At 40.9% G+C, this 17,661-nt stretch overlaps 1 protein-coding gene across 9 annotated transcripts in view; it reads left to right on the top strand.

The window, feature by feature from the left end:
* Window positions 1-17,661, top strand: part of mcf2lb (mcf.2 cell line derived transforming sequence-like b) — a 36,346-nt gene that overhangs the window by 3,836 nt on the left and 14,849 nt on the right. For 6 of the 9 annotated variants that reach the window (XM_086051645.1, XM_086051641.1, XM_086051650.1 and 3 more), the window contains exons 2-7: window positions 10,972-11,055; window positions 12,239-12,353; window positions 14,417-14,507; window positions 16,214-16,333; window positions 16,434-16,550; window positions 17,485-17,634. In XM_086051645.1, the coding sequence (XP_085907771.1) occupies window positions 10,972-11,055; window positions 12,239-12,353; window positions 14,417-14,507; window positions 16,214-16,333; window positions 16,434-16,550; window positions 17,485-17,634 (677 nt within the window). Of the gene's footprint in view, window positions 1-10,971; window positions 11,056-12,238; window positions 12,354-13,999; window positions 14,168-14,416; window positions 14,508-15,122; window positions 15,173-15,802; window positions 15,962-16,213; window positions 16,334-16,433; window positions 16,551-17,484; window positions 17,635-17,661 lie in introns of those variants that run through there. The other 3 variants (XM_086051648.1, XM_086051646.1, XM_086051649.1) reach the window with 3 other exon arrangements.

Below are 17,661 nucleotides of genomic sequence, written 5' to 3'. Positions count from 1 at the left end.
TACAGCCTGGGTACCCTTCCGCAGTCCGTTCATCTGTCATTTTGTCCGGCCGCACCAAATAGTAAACCCCTTTAGGCCGGTTCGACTATCATTTCAAATGGGCTTCCGTTAGCGTTTCCGACTACCAACTTCGACAAACCTCCACTAACCCTAAAACTACAAAACCTTTTTTCTTCAAAGCTTTGTAGAGAAGTGGTGCCTGGGCCAAGGTTACTGTCTGCTTACATTGGGGCCAGTATCATGTATCAAGTATCATGATTAGTATCCTGTTTTGTGGAGGGTTTCATACATTTTTTGGGTGAGTTTTCTTGCTGTGTTTGAAAAAGTGTGAGGAGATTGATTCATTCTCAATAAGTTCAACAACAGTCTTGTTAGAACATAATATGCTGGTTGGGTTGGAGTTTTTCCGAATATTTTTCTGAATTCACATTCCATACTCCATTAGACTGTCTTCTTTGCAAAACTGCTGTGCGAGTGGGCTGTAAATACTGGTTGGCATCACACCCAGTCAACCTCATCCTTGTTTCTCTTATGTTGCCTTCCTTTTCAATTCACCCACCATGTCTCTCTATGCACCACAGTGTGTGTGGGTGCGCGTGTGTGTGTCCGTGTGTGTGTGTGGAAGGGGGCGGGAATGCAAGTCCAAGCCTGTGCTGCATCAACAAACGCTACCAGCATACAAATCTGAGCGTCTGCACAGCACTTATTGCCGTCATTTATTTTTTAGCCGCAAGCGGGGCAGCTGCTTCGAAGGCGAGGGAAAAGCTCGGTGTTCTATTGGGCTCAGTGTTTCCACTTTGAGACCTCCCGTGGTCCATGCAAGACAGAGGGAGGAAAGAATGGTGAGGAAAGCCAAGAGGAATGCTTCTAAATGGGAAAATGCGATCCCAATGGTTACCCTTAAGAGACGTGAGTGAAAGAAATGCTGACATTTTCCTTGTGCTATACTTTTGTAAGATACTCGTCTATATGTTCTAGTGCAAGATGAACATACTGCTACTTTCTGTTCAAGGTCATCCGTAAATATTTATGGCTGGTCTCTGCTTGGAAAAATACAATAGCTAAAAAGAGTGTGTAAGGCAGGATGACAACTTCCGTCTGCTTTTCATACTGTCGATAGAAAATGCAATATTTAAAAAAAAAAAAAAAAACTTTTTTGTAATTACTATCTTCCAAAGAAATAGGTAATCGTCACATGGATGATGAAAATTTACCCTCACTAGCTCAGTGCAATTCAAACGCCCCAGTTTGACTTTCTTTGTCTTGGGTCACTACCATGAGACTGTTTTTAACTACAAATAGACAAAATTGGTTCATTTCAGCCAATTTTTAAATTAATAGGCAGTTTTGGAGGCTGAAACTGCAAAAACATATCTCAGGGTCTGTTTACACGAGACTCTTTTTAACTGAACTGCCAAAATGATGGTGGTCTTTAAGCCATTTGTTTACATGACGATGCACTTTTGTTAGCCTGAAATCTGAAAATGTGTCTCAGGGTCCATTACATAAGACTGTTTTTAATTGAAAACTGGGGACATACCATGGGGGCCATGTTTGTGGCTACCCCCTGCCACTTCTTCCAGCTTTTCCCGGGGAATCCTGAAGCATTCCCAGACCGCCCGAGAGACATACTCTCTCCAGCATGTCCTGGGTCGTCCCCGGGGCCTCCTCTCGATGGGACATTCCCAGACCACTTCACTAGGGAGGCATCCGGGAGGCATTCTGATCAGATGCCTGAGCCACCTCATTTCTCTCCTCTCAGTGCTACTCAAATGTCGTCCCGTATGACCTCTCTATGGGAGATCCTGGACACCCTGTGGTGGAGACTCATTTCAGCCAGTGATATCCGGGGACAATGTTCTTTCGATCCATCGCTTTTGACTATAGCTGAGGGTATAGGAACATAGATTGACCGGTAAATTAAGAGCTTCGCCTTTCGGCTCAGCTCGTTCATCATGACAGACCAATACAGGGTCCGCATCACTGCAGACACTGTGCCAAGATCGATATTCCGCTCTATTTTTCCCACACTCATGTACAAGACCCCAAGATACTTAAGCTCTTCTACTTGGGGCAGGATCTCAGCACGACCCGGAGAGGGTACTCAAACTTTTTCTGATTTTGGACCATGGTCTCAAATTTGGAGGTGCTGTTATTTTTACTGCAAACGAATACAAATGGTTCTTTCAAAGTCGGCTAGCCAATGGACCATATGCTTGACAACATATTAAGCATTTCCAAAAGAAAGGTCAGGTGGTCTAACAGTTTCCGCGGTCAATATGTTCCAAGCTACTGGAATGCCGTCTGATGCAAAAATGACCGCCGTCTGTGATGGCTTGGCGTTGTTTAAAAGGTATATTCAGTTGTTCTTTCCTAGTATTTTTCAAGATCAAAACGGCATCAAAAGTCGTTACTCTTTAAAGATGAGGAAGTAGCTCCTCCAGCGCTTGGCTGCCCTCTATGTTCAACAAAAGGCTTTGAGATTTAACATGTTTCTTACAAAGGAGTTGGAATGTTAATATTGTATATAAATAGAAAAGTTGACGGCGGTTGAAGCTCCATCTTGCGCTACTTGGCTGCTGCCGGCCAAGCCAGCCACTCCCATCACAAAGCTCCCTGTCATGGGATTGAGAAACTTTCGAGCAGTGAGCACATAGATGCTGTAAGGATTACAAGCTTGTCATTATTATTGTTTTATCATTGGTTGGGCTTTATGTTTGTATAAGCCCCGTTTTGTTGTATCTGCACCATACAATGACAATAGAGGCTTTCTATTCTAGTCGATTTGATTCTACACAGTTTATGTTTAATCTTTATGTGCAGTTTGTTACAGCTGTGCTCTATAAATTAGGTTGAGTTGTGAGTTGAGTGTCTGAAAGACTAAGTAAGAAAGTAGTGGAAGTGCTTTGTGAATGAGGTCCATTGTTTACATGATTATGCAAAATTTAAAAACTAATGGCCCTGTTTAAACGAACTGCCAAAAAGTGTCTTTTAAGCCATTCGTTAGCACAACAATGCGTTTTTTGAGCCTGAAATGCAAATGTGAAAATGTGTTTAATAGGGTCTGTTACATAATACTGTTTTAAGATGAACTGGAGAAAAACTATTGTTTTAGCCATTTTTTCGACATGGCCATGCAGTTTTGGAGCAAATAAATGTGAAGATGTGTCTAAGAGTCCGATTCAATTCAAATTATTCTCCTTATCACATTATAGTGAATCATTGACCATCACAAACAAACCTGTGGGTTTATGCACACATGCGGCCATCTCACTGTTATCTTTGGTGTTTACGTACACAATGTTTATCGTTCTGATAATCTGATGTGTGTAGTGGGTACATTGGGCAAACAAAACCCCCATCGATACACACACACACAGACGCATCAAGACACATATTTTCAATGTAATAAACAGGCCTTGTTCAAGCTTTCCAACTGACTTTGGAGTGCACTGTATCTTTCTATCCAAGTCACTGAGCTTTAATTGTTACATTGCAGTCGAGTAACAGTGCTTTTCTTTGAGTGTGCCTTTCGAATTAAGACTCTCTTAGGGTTAGTAATAATGGAATCTTTTGACTGTTGTAAACAAGGCAGAAGGCTTTCAATGGTCAGAGTCTGTGACTGGTTAAAGGGAGAGTCAAACTGTGTTTAAATGGGCTTGTCAGAATGGAGGCTTTGTAATTTCAGGTCCACATCCCCTGAGATAGTGCGGCCAAGTGGAACAGCGTACACTGACCACCTGACCGTGTTACTTCATCAAACGCGTGCAGTCGAAGATAACGGAATCCAACAAATAGTACTTTTTTTCTGGCACTAACAAGTGTTAATACACACAAATTCACGTTATGCTTAACAAGGCCAATAATTCATTTATTCTTTTGGGATCATGTTAGATTATGTAACTAACATGTGGCTATTGAGTGTGAATTGTCGGGGAGTTGTTGAGCTGGGCGTGGTCAGCTAATTGTCCTTTTGGAGGAAGAGGTACCCAGATAGCCGTTATCTGGGCAGAAGGGAGGGTTTGAGCGCTACAAGGTAGCTTTTGTCTGCTATAGGGAAGGTAACCTGAGGTAGGACTGGGAAGTACACACAGTTATAGTATGGTGCTTTGAATGTGGAGAATAGGGGTGGGGAGGGCTTTCGAATGAGAGGCTACCTGTTGTGATGACTGGAACAAGTGCAGCAGCCGAAGAGCAGTCAACAAGTCTGGAGCAGCAGGATGGAAGCAGAGAAGTCAGATTCAGGCTCCTTTGTGGATGTTGAGTTGGACTTTAGTTTTTGCACTGGAGCGGACTCAGAGCTGCAGAGTACTGTGGGACCGGAGCGGATGGACTTGGTTGAGCTAGAGAGGAAACAAGAGCAGGACGGGCTTGTAATGACAAGTAGCGCTAATGAGAAACAGCAGGGGAGGAAGGAAGAAAGGAAGATGGAGGTTAATTCAGGATCAGTACACAAAAAGACAGAAAGACAACCAAAGAGTCATAAAGTGGAGTACTCGACTGGATCTCTGCATGTGTGTTTGGAGCCTATAGAGGAGAGCTGGGATCATGTGCGCATCTCCCTGGAGGAGGTTGAAAAATACTATAGATTTTCCCGGTACTGCCACTGGTTGTGTGGTAGGTGTTTGATGTCTTCTCTTTGTGTTGTCCATCACGCTAACCGCTTCTTTAGGTAAACATGCACAATCTAATGACATCCAATAGCAAAAATGGATTAAAAAAAAAAACTTAAGACCTACGCCAAGGCCATACGCTAAGGCCACTGTGTTAGAATCATCTTTATATTTTTGTTATATTATTGTTTGTCTGATTGGTTTACATTTCAAAACATTTTTTCTTGAGGAATTAATTGAAATGTATAAATAAGATAACCTCAATTGATGTTATTAATGGTCACATTGTCCAATTAAGACAGTGCTGCTTTTAATGTGTTTCCACTTACGTAGCATAACATCTTCTGTTGTGGCTGCTCCTTCTTTTGGAATAAGTGTCCCAAGTGTGAACACTGTACTGACCTCTCTTTTGAGACATCCTGACACATGACGTCATGCATCTTGGAAGTTCGAACTCCAAGGTTTAGTGCAACTTTAGAGACATATTTTTACTGAAAATGTCGGTAAAATTCAGAATGAACAAAAATTAAACATGGTTAGATGACTAGTTTCAAGTGCGACCATATGTTAACATTGATGTACAGCTCTTCTATTGGCTGTCAAATTAGATTGTGCAGGTGTATCTAATATTGTGTTCGGTAAGTCAACCAATAAAATTCTCTTCAGTCCGTAGTAGCTATTTCTTCTTCCTTGCAAAATGCCTCATTACGCTACTCCTCATATACAGTATTTTATGAAGTAATGTGAGTGTCCCTAATTGGCTTATTGGCATAGCTCTTCCTCAATGTTCATGACTGCCATTCCATAATTTCCACTTTTTTGCCCTCCCCCATCTCCTTCCATTTGATGTCCACTTTTGGTCCAACTGTTGTTTCCTCTTCCATCCTGACCATTACAATGGAGAACACATTTGTTTTGTTGAGTTAAGTCTCACATCTATTTTTAACTCATTTTTGGGTGCAGAATTAAAAACTGATCACAGTTTTTCTCTCACATGTCACATTTTTTAGGTGTAGAATCCACATTTGTTTTTTATATGTAATTGTTTATGTCAATAAAACACAAAGATGGAATAGTTACAAGCTTTGAAAACAAAAATAAAAGTATGGTTACAGGGTTAAGAGAAAAGCCAGCACTAATACTCTTAATTCCTACTATGCTAGCTTTCTGTTTGCAGATATTGATAGTACTGACCGATTGGGAGCTGCACACACCTCTCACCACACTCTCTCAATCATGGCTGCATAAACAAGTTGCCACGTAGCTGTGGATGAGTCCAATCTTAATAAGCTCTTCTTACTAGAGTCTTACTATAGCTAATAATATGAATTTTGCTTTTCTAGAAGGTAGGAGGTGGAGAAAAAAAACTTGATGTGCTAGAAAAAAAATTACTGCAATTTTGGAATCGCATGCCAATTTTAGCTTGAATCAGCGTAAAAATCTGACTCAACAGATTTTTTTTCCCCCAAATTGTTCCCGAGCGTTATTCATATGCTTACATATTGGAGAGCACAGAGTAGGCCCTGTCATACTCATTCTTATTATTCAAATGCATTTGGTCTACTCAGGGCCAGGTTGCTGAAAGCAATTTGGCACCTGTTGAAAGTGTGTCAGTAGTGGCAGGCGGTCCAGGTGTGTGACTGTGACCCACTAAAGTTTGACTCGTCCCCTTCCAACAAACGTGAGCAGGACGCTAATCCCCGCCGTTAAGCCCGTTAAAGAACATTAGCCCCCCAAACAGCAGCTGGTGTGTATGCGTGCGTCTATAAGTGTTTCAATGGCAGTGTGAAATAATAGTGCGTTGTTTTAAAGGGAAGTGAAAACTTGTTTCCATTTATTATGAATATTATTTTTATTACCGATATTATGTTTTATGTTTGATATTTATGTACAGCACTTTGTTTCAGCTGCGGATATTTTTAATGCCCTGTGCCCTGTAGGAAAAAAAAAAGGATTGTTCTCATCTCAATACCGGCAGCACTGGACACTATGTACTACACTTGCACAACCTAATGAGATCTAATACAAGGATTTTGCCCTAACAAAGATAATAATGCTACTTTTGATTGATTGATGCATCTCTTGTATTGGAGCCCTACAACCTTACACACAGGTGCTTAATGAACACAGGTGTTTTTGACAAAACGTGGACTCTTGAGTCACCCTACGAGTCGTTGTAGTATCACTGATACTTAAGGATGAGAAAAGTCGCAAAAGAAAGAGATCTGAAACCCGACACTCCCAACACAGTAGAGTGGTTTCACTTGTAACATAATGTTGTGTTGGCTCGAGCATTTTTGGATTGAAGAATACTGGGAGTTGGAGCACACTAAAATAAATGATTTCAATTACATCATTTATTATTTGACACCAATTTAGCACATAATTAACATTAGTCTATTATATATATATATATATATGTATATATATATATATATATATATATATATATATATATATATATGTATATGTATATATATATGTATATATGTATATATATATATATATATATATATATATATATATATATATATATATATATATATGTGTGTATAGAGAGAGAGATAATGTATATTGTGTACAAAAAGATGGAGTTGTAAAGAAGGTATATTGCAATTTTCTACATTTGTAACCAACGCAATTTTAAAGTTGATTAAATACAAAAACAACATGTGTTAAGAGAAGGATTTTTTTTAGACAAAGCAGAGTGGGTGTGTGTTTGGATTTGATGTGTGGGAGTTGCCGGGGGCCAAGGTGTTGTCTGACTGAGTGAGTGCATGAGCAGCATGTGCTGGGCCCATGAGCATCCCACAGATGGCCCATCACCTCAGGCAACAAATGGCCATTATCGTCCATGAGGCAGCCCTGCTTTATACCAAGTTACAAACATCAGAGCCGAGGCCGTTTGTTTTGTCTCGTTTCCACGTCCATGATGCTTTGTTCACTGCGTGCACACCCTCGCCAGAGGTTACAGTAAAAGGAAAGAGGAAATGGAAGCTGCTCCTCAAATGTCTCTTTTTAATCAATAACTGTTAATCGCTTCAAATAGAGGGCAATCAATAACAAGACAAACTTTCTCAGTTTAGACATAGAAGGTAAATTTGGGTGAGATGACCTCAGTGTAACCTTAAAGCAACAATATGTTATTTGACCTCATTATATAGATTTAAAAAGTTAATGTAACAAAGGGAATAGTGTTTCTGTGTTTGTCACGCTGACAGCCGGATAATCTACTTAAAGAGGAAGTCAACCCAAACATATTTTTTTCAAGAATATGTTCTATGAAAGCCCACTAGTAGAAACAAGGCATTCTCATAAATATTGCGTTTGTGGAATAAGAGGTAGGCCCTGTCTACACGTAGCCGGGGTTTTTGAACACGCCGGATATAAGCCTGCGGTTAGCCCTATCATCCACACGTCCCGGAGTTTTTTCAGTGAAAACGCAAAACTCCGGCCGCAGTGGAGATCAGCGGATATCTTCGAATGTATCCGGATTAGCGTTTTGCTGTGCATGGTTACACCCGGAGATTTACGTCGTCACCATGCGACAACAATGCTTTGACGTCATTGCGCGACTTGATTCTCGTGGCGCTGCGTTGGTTATAGCCATTCTCGATGCGCTTTTTGCATACTTATTTGCCCGCAACCAATCACTGTTTCTCGTTGAAAGGTTTAAAAGCAATTCTGACCTCTTGTCGGTTCTCCCGAAGGAGTTTGGCGCCGTGTTTTTGGTTTCGTAGAAGTGACGTCAAAGGAGGTAAATTCCTTCTGAATGGATAGTATTTGGCTAACTACTGCCACCCAGAGGCTTGGCATGCGTTTGAAATCGCACTTCCACGGTTTCGTGTGGATGCGTTTTTTTTTTTTATGTGTACGTATTCCAATGCAGGCGGGGGGGGATATGCGGTTATTAAATAAATCCCGGCTACGTGTAGACAAGGCCTTAATCCACCCCTTTTTAAGCCATCTCTGGGGGCGGCCATTCTGTCACTTCTGTTGACTGAAAATGACGTCACAACTGCTCAGGGCTCAGGTAACGACTAATCACGGCTGACCTATTTTCTGAAGCTGAGCCGTGATTGGTCTTTGCCTGATCCCTGAGCAGTTGTGATGTCATTTTCAGTCGACAGAAGTGATAAAATGGCCGCCCCCTGAGATGGCTAAAAAGGGGTGGATTTTGCTACTTAACTCATATTCCACAAATGCAGTATTGGGTTGATTTTCTCTTTAAGTAGTCTACAACAGTATTTCCCAACCTTTCCTGAGCAAAGGCACCCATTTTACATAATCTCTCAGCAGACACCACAAAACAAAAATGGCACAATAAGTGTGTTGAAATAATGATCTCATCCCAATTTACTCAGAAATGTACTGAGTCAGTGTGAAATTTGGGCCTGTTTAATAGAACACAAAGCTGACGTACTTGTATAAAGCCATGATTTAGTTGTTGTATTGATGTAATGGCAATAAGTGGATACATGGGTTTATTGTACTGTACCTTCTGCCAGCTACTGGAAGTGCATTCAATTGTTCTGCCTTTCACTATACATTCACAACGCAGCACCCGAGTTTGGAAATCACTGGTCTAGAATAGGGAATGACACTTGTCTGCCAGGCTGCTTGTCGGCCTTAGCATCAGTGCTAACATTCTAGTTCAGTCTTTTATTGGAGAGATCTTAGAAGGAATTGGCACATTTACAATACTGACAAATTCATTTAAATGTGTGTAACATAACAACAAAAAGTCATTGCATCATACACTATCGAACTGAGCCATACCATATCAAATCGAATGGTAATCCCACTGAGTCGAACTGAACTGAATCATTCCACTTTGAAATCGACCCGTCCTCGAATTGTTTCGCACCTACAGTAACATATTGAAAACTATATCGAATCGTCTTTTGTGGAGAGATGCATACATGCATGCATCATTAACGTGGCCCACTCTGAACAGCGCCAGATTTCATTTGGACACTTGCTAAAAACAGTGTGGACAGTCAGCCCTAAAAATTTGGATTTGAGGAGTAATCCGATTGGAATCCGATGTATGCCTGCAATCTGAACGCAGCCTTTTTCACCAATACCACCACAAATACTGTACACATTCAAGTCTAATCCGGGATGCTTATCATTACCAGATTTGTTCACCGTCTTATTCTAATGTGGTCACTGCCAGATGACAAGTACAAAAAGAACAATGCAAAAAAAATAACACATAGCGTACAATGCAGCGCAAATAATTTAGGCCAAATTTCGTCTGGTTGTGTACAGTGACAAGATTCAATCGATCGATCATTGATGAAAGATGACAGACGTGCAGTCTAATTCTGGAGGAGTGGGCTCTTCCACTGATATCATAGTGAGTCAGACATTTAAAAGAAAACAAAAAAAAGCGTTCTTGACACAAGTTTTGTGGAATCACTTTTGTATTGTTTGCCCCCTAACTGTATTTGTCTTGCAAATTACTTTTATGTCAAAATGGCTGCTGTGGTAAAAATACGTGAAATAACAGTGGCCTCATACTTTTGTTGACGAATGCACAATTTATAATGCATATAATTTATAATGCTTTATACAGTCAGGTTGTGGGCAGGTTTTTTTGGGGGGGGGGGATCCTAAATTTGATTTGACATTCGTCATCAATTCTTTTTAAAATAGAAAGTTGATTTCATTTTGTTAAGTGTAGATAACTTTGTATTAAATCATTTTCATGAATGCAATTGCCTTTGAGCTGCAATTAGTAAACAGGTTTTTGCCTAATTTGTATAGAATATCTGAACTATGCATGAAATCACCTTAAAACATTGTGCGTCCATTGTGCATTGTGAGTCCATACTCTTTGCAGACTGTTAATATTTCATTGTCAAATTGTCATTATGATCATAGCATCTTGGCTGATGAGAAAAATCAGAGTGATGTGCACAGGTTCCGTTTTGAACATCCGCTTTAAATAACCAAATATGGTTCCCAGCTCCAGAATTATCAGGCTGAGTGTTAAATTTACATCGAGTGAACTCAAGGCTAACCTTCATGCTCATCGTAACCAAACCCCTTCACCAATGGAAACGTCCTTTCAAAGAACATTCTTGATGCAACATTTACAACCAGTTCCTCTGGTTTGACCACAGATCGTTAGGCTATCGATCTGTTTGCTTCTTCTGTTCTCCCAGTTTCAAGCTGAACCCTGGCCAGTTTTCATCCCACAAACACCAAATAAAATGTTTTACATGATCTCAGTCAGTGTAATTCATAATACTGAAGTAGGTTATGTCTTAAAGCCATAGATAGATGGCAAGTAAAGAAAGGAGATTATTTCTCTCTTTTCTAATTGCATTTTTTTGTGTCTTCCCTCCAGATGAGATCATGCAATTGGACAGCAGCCCTCTCCGTGCTGCTGACATCACTCCTGAACTCAGGAGGCAGTTCGCTTTTCTTTCAGGTGACTCATTCATTACTCATTGTGTGCGTGTGTGTGTGTGTCTGGTACTTGCCTTTTCTCCTTTTATGAATGCAATTTTCACCTCAATGCATCAATTACTTTTGTTTTGTTTTGCTCCCCATGCTACCCATAGCCAAGATCACATTCCAAAGAAATCGTAGTCAATTACAAGGCACATTTAGAGACAGGCTACATTTCGTAGTCATATTCACACGATAACAGAGCAACGTGGCCGAATGCAACTTAAGTGGACCATCGAGAAAAAATTACACTTAGCGACTCTGAAAAATACCATTTTTAATGGCAATACTTGAGGTCATGGAGGTTTTATTTGTGAATCTTCTCCAGGTTACAGTGACGGGAGCAGTTTTCCAGTCTAACACATGCGTCAGCTTTATTTTGCGTTTGCACTTTTCCTGTGACCTAATTTTTGCTTGGCAGTTTTTTGCCATTCAAATGTCACCGCTTAGTCTCCTTCCTCATCCCTTTCAGACACAAAGCAAAGGACAGTGCTGTGCTTATTTGTCATTTATGACTATATACCAACATTGTATATACTGTATACACACTCATATGTAATATATAATTTGTATTTTGAGGCATAGGATCTCTATACCTGCAAGCCTTTTCAACATCCCCTTGGTGACCTTGAGTCAGCAGCAGTGTTGGGAACCATTTTACAGACTTGATTAGAACCATGACCGCACACTTACTGTTGCCGTAGTGACGGGAAAAAAGAATGGGCAAGCCGACAGATTGATATTCTGGGCACAGGCGTTGACGGAGCAGCTGTTAAACAGAGGGAGTGAGACAGCGTGCCGAAAAATAGTTTGGTTGTCATTGTCATCACACAGCACCGGGTATTTTAGTATTAATTATTAATCTGGTATAATGGACATCAAGTAGTAAGAAAGGGAACAAATAACCATGAAATAAACAAGTATAATGTACAATAAATGATGAGATGTGTTAATGGACTGTGCTGCAGCTTACTGTAAATAAATGAGTTATTTATAAGAAAATATGAATGTAATTGATGAGGTCATTGTTACAAGTAGCTCAGATGGACTTGCAAGATACAGAAACAACTAAAACAAAAGCAACAACACATCATAAAGCAACAACTACTTTTGTGTGTACTACAGTACTGTATCTTACAGTATGTGTCTTTGCTCTTGCTTAGGAGGCAGAGGAGACAACGGCAGCCCCATCATTGTGTTCCCAGAATTCCCCTCCTTCGGCGAAATCACGGACAGGGAGTTTCACAATGTGCTCACCTACCTGACAAGTGTACCCAGGTGAGGTCGCTTGACATCTCACTGTCACATTATTTTAATTAAGATGATGTTATTAATATTTTTTTACGCTATTGTTTATTATAGTTTTTTTATAGTATACTGTACGTACAGGTAAATCCAACTTTAGAGTTGAGTGCTTTCAGTGTAGTTCCACGCTGTGCCACAACATGTTTGGGAGCACTGAGCTTTACTGGATGGAGAGTAATTGAGAGAAAAGAAAAAGCAGAGGAGGCGGCACGGTGGTCGACTGGTTAGCACGTCCGCCTCACAGTTCAGAGGTCGTGAGTTCAATCCCAGCTCCGGCCTCCCTGTGTGGAGTTTGCATGTTGTCCCCGTGCCAGCGTGGGTTTCCACTGGGTACTCCGGTTTACTCCCACATTCCAAAAACATGCATGGTAAGTTGATTGGACACTCTAAATTGCCCCTAGGTGTGATTGTGAGTGCGGATGTTTGTCTCTGTGTGCCCTGTGATTGGCTGGCAACCAATTCAGGGTGAAAATGAAAGTTTAGTCGGACTCGCCGACGGACGGCCGTTTAACAGTAGACAGGTACTTTTTTCCGCCTGGGTAAAATGACGGACGACGGAAGGGTACCCTTGCAGCTGACGGGATGACGGACGACAGATTTTTAGTAAAATGCCCAGTTCTGCTAACCAGTACCACAAAAATGGATCGCCTGAAAGACCTGCTGTACTGTATAGCAAGGGGGAAAAGGGTCATGAGTCCTGCATTAATCAGTCATAATCCAGTGTCGTTATCAGTCTTCTGCAGGGTGTCACTGGGGAACTGGATGAAGGGGGGAGGGGTAAATGTGTAAGACCGCCATAATCAAACATTCCTTTATTTACACCTTATCATTCAATCATTTTAGTCTTTAATTGCATTTAAGTGTGTAGTATTATTCTACATTGACTTTTAAGTGTTTCATTTCAAGGTTACTGTTCATCGTGGGTGTGATGTCATCTTCCTCTCGGGGGGCTTTGTCTGACGTGTACTGTGACTTTAAGCACCTCCTGCTTGTTTGAATAATGATCAGTAGACCAACTGATGAAGAATACATTTTTGAAAAATGCTATGTAATTAATATCCAAATGTGCACCATGACTCAAGAACTAGATATGTGCTTTATTTAAAAATATAATAACATGGTTGCAACTTTTGCATCAAAATGTACCTAGCATTTTTATTTTGTAGTTGTAGTTGTTTGGGTTTTTAATTTTCATTTTAGTATCTGTTATTTACATACCAATACCGGAACTGAATATTAAAGTACCAGTATTCAGCACCGCATCATACTAAGAGCCAAGAGGCAAAATATTACAAACAGCTCTGATGCAGTATACACCACAGATTTTTGTTTTACAAATTGAGTGTCAGTCAGAATTATTATTCATTTTTAAATAAGCACCCATGGTTGAGGCCAGTGGGTGTATTTAACAGAAAGATAATTCTATGACCAGATAACCATAAAACCTTTTTTACGAGGGCCGTGTCTTGGACCACCCTTCCCCCCCTCGTGTCTGTTTACATTCGCTCTCTGGCTACGACAGCGACTCGTCACTTTGCAGCAACCTTTGTGATTGGCTCACGTTCGAGCAATCTCCATCACTGACTGGATGACTGTTGGATGAGGGGGCGGGGCTTTGGCTGAGCACATGAACTACCGTATTTGCACGCCGGGATCTACAATACCTTTGCGAACAATCCAGCTCCACTGCATCAGTTTAGCTTTGAGGCTGCTCATTTGTTCTGCTGCTTAATGCAATGAGCAGATGCACTAAGGATTTCTGTTCATGTTACTCCCAATGCATGCTGGTAAGATATGAGTGACTTTGTAAAGTGACAGCAAAGAGGCCGTGGTGGAGGGTGAGCGGGTTGGGGGGGGGGGGGGGGTACGTCCCTGCCTGAGAAGATAAGAAGAGCCACACAATAACACAACGTGGCTTCATCACTTGTCTCTTAAAGGAATACTGTGCGCTTGCTGTTTTTTTCCAAACTCTTTTTGAAGTTAGATTTCTACTATTTCTACTATAAATGGATTTTTCCTCATTGTGTGTGTGCCAGTTTGCCATCAACGGACGTGGGCTTCATCCTCGTCATCGATCGTCGGCAGGACCGATGGGCGGCTGTCAAAGGGACTCTGCTTCGGATTGCGGTGAGTTCGCTCAGCGGGTGGCTTCTTTGTTTTGTGAATGTCTGCACCTGCTTCTTTGAGGAAGGCATATGCTTACTGGTACAGCAGGAGTCCATTTGTGTCCCTCCGGGTGCCATCTACCGATCTAACCCGTGGAGTTAATGGCCACGTTTGACCTTTTCCTGTACAAAAAAGGTAGATATGTTTTCAAGCCGTGAAAGTGTCAAAGAAACAAAAGGAGCGCCTGTGGTGCCCCAATTTGGAATTCAAATTGTCGCACTAAAACAACTGAAACAAACCTCTGCAAACAGTATTTCGTGAGACTTAAAGAGGAAATCAACCCAAACATATATTTTTTTCAAGGATATGTCCTATGCAAGACCACTAGTTGAAACAAGGCATTCTGATAAATATTGCGTTTGTGGAATAAGAGTTAATCCACCCATTTTTAGCTATCTGGGGGCAGCCATTTTGTCACTTCTGTGGACTGAAAATGACATCACAACTACTCAGGTAACAACCAATCACGGCTGGCCTCTTTTTTGAAGCTGAGCCGTGATTGGTCGATTGGTGGCAAAAAAGAGGTGGATCTTGCTGCCTAACTCATATTCCACAAACGCAATATTAAGTGAAGAGCTAAAGGATTAACTCCACAAGGGTTAAATGTGATGAGAGCCGTAGAATTCGTAAGTGACACATCCCAGCTGCTCAGTATATTATGGCTAAGGTAACAACAGTACTGAACAAATGTACACCAAAAAGTCAGCATGTTTCGTCGTTATGTGAAGTGATTCACCTTCCAGGAAGTAATCATCCCTCACATTTGTCACAGTGTCCAGCACCGGTCATCGGGATTACGGGTTAATCCCACACTTGTAACAGATATTTTCCATTTCTATTGTTTCCTCCAGGGAAAAAAATGGATCCTATCTGAACCAATCAGAAGTTGACAAAAACATATTTGTATGAACCAATCAGTTGTTGACCAGCGCTTTGGAATGGATTGTGTTCAACCCTATAGGTTTCACTGTATGATTTAGGTGAATGGAATCATATTGTTTCCGTCCGTTTTCACTTCCTCTGAATTATTGCCACTGGATGATGAATTGGATTATGTCTTTGAAGAGTGATGATATCAGAAAGTGACATCATCCTAATAATAAGAGCTTTGCTGGATCTTCCGTCTTGCCACCATGGCTATCCCAGCCACATCTATTGCACCTCTGACTGGTTCAAAATGTTCAGATAGCAGTGTATTTGTTTCAAGTTGAATCAATCAATTTTGTACTGAGGAGGGAGAGAAGAGTACAATAAAAGATGAAACGGGACGTGATTAATTACCACCAAAGCTGCTCTCTGAAGACACTGATGGAGGATGTTTGCTTGTTTTAAATTAAATCAGCTTTATCTGTTCCACACGGCTGGTGATGACGAGCTTCCTGTCTCCTTTACAATAATGCCCCGTCAGAAGTGATGTATGTCCGTGTTAACTCATTGAGTACCAGACTTTTTCAGACCCATTGTGAAATGACATAAATATGTCGTTGGGATAAAATGAGTCAATATATGAAGGTGTTTGTATTTCACAGTCAGGTCTGCTCCCTATTAAGTGCCAAGCTCATTAGGTGGCCCATAAATCAGAATTGGAAATCAAGCATTATTGTCTTTGTCAATTGAGGTTTTTGATACGGCTCGTTTATTGGATCTTGTCCTCTCTATGACCCCAGGGCGCGTTCCCTGGAAACCTCCAGCTGGTTCTGGTCCTGAGGCCTACCACTCTCCTGCAACGCACACTCTCTGACATCCTCTTCAAGTTCAACAAGGATGACTTCAAAATGAAAGTGCCTGTATGTGACACTCTTTCCACTTTATTTACCCTTTGTCCTATTGGAGAATGTACTGCGTGTGTAAGCTGTGTAGGGGTCACATTTTGTGGTTTTGTTTCAGGTGATCATGTTAAGCTCGGTGAGTGAGCTTCACTCCTACGTTGACCACACACAGCTGAGCCAGGACCTCGGGGGAACACAGGCGTACTGTCACGAGAAGTGGATCACTCACCGCACCGTATGTACATGCATCAACACACTTTTTATGACGCACAAAAACATTTGAAGCAACATTTGACTTGCAATATTGCTTTCGTGTTTGTAGCCTGTGCTATCACTCCATCCCCTGCAATGTTACGTTTTGATCTCTCGACTATTGAAGTAATTCTGCATATGGACTTTTGACTATTATGACACTAATGAGCAGGTGTTTCTAATCAACTGAGCTCGTTTACTGTACCTGCCGGTTGAGTAGAAGCACCTGTGGCTAAAGCCAAAGTGTGGCAGGGTTTTTACTTTCTGGACCTGGATTTCCCAGCGCTGCAGGATATGTTTCTGTCTCTTATTCTCAGTGACTTTTTTCACTATTGTAGTATATATTTACTACAGCCAATTATAAACTATCAAGGTTTATCATAATGTATTGAATGTGTGGATTTTCACCACAAGGAAAATCACCTGCACACCATTAATAAAAATATTGGTTAATATATCAACAAGTGTCGACTGGAAGTTGGATGCAGTCAGTATTAGTGTCATTTTTTTTGCTCAATTTAAAATGAAATCAAATATTTTACGTTTATTTTACAATTGTCTAAACAGAAGAAATAAATTCAACTGAGATTAAAAGTCTGTTTTCCAAGAGGATCCTGCTCAAGACAGGCAGCAGTAGGCTACATGAAACAAGAGGTATAAACCAGTGTTGGGAAAAGTACTCAAATTCTGTACTTGAGTAGAAGTGTAATTAGTTGTTTGAAAAAAAAACTTTGGTAAAAGTACTCATTCAAATCATTACTCAAGTACAGTAACAAAGTATTTTTACTTCATTAATTCCCATCAATGGTATAGTCAGAGCAGTCAACATTGTTAGCAAATGACCATGAAAAGGCATAAATATCTGTTGATGATGGCAAGCTTTCTGGCACCCATCTTCTTGTTGATTGTGATTGCAGGCTATCGAGGGCTTTGCATTGATGGTGAAGAAAATGGCCCAAGCCTTGCAGTCGTTTGGCACTGAGCTGGCCGAAACAGAACTCCCCAATGAGACCCAGGCCACCACCCTCCTCCTCAGTGCGCACGGCTGCAAAAAAGACAAGATGAAGGTAAGTATTTGTCATTTTCATCAACTT

The sequence above is a fragment of the Filicampus tigris genome, chromosome 14 (assembly GCF_054856515.1).
Source record: "Filicampus tigris isolate MCC_2025a chromosome 14, RoL_Ftig_1.0, whole genome shotgun sequence".
Classification (NCBI taxonomy): Eukaryota; Metazoa; Chordata; class Actinopteri; order Syngnathiformes; family Syngnathidae; genus Filicampus; species Filicampus tigris.
Note: the sequence above shows the minus strand (reverse complement) of the source record. Positions and strands in the feature narration are given on the sequence as shown.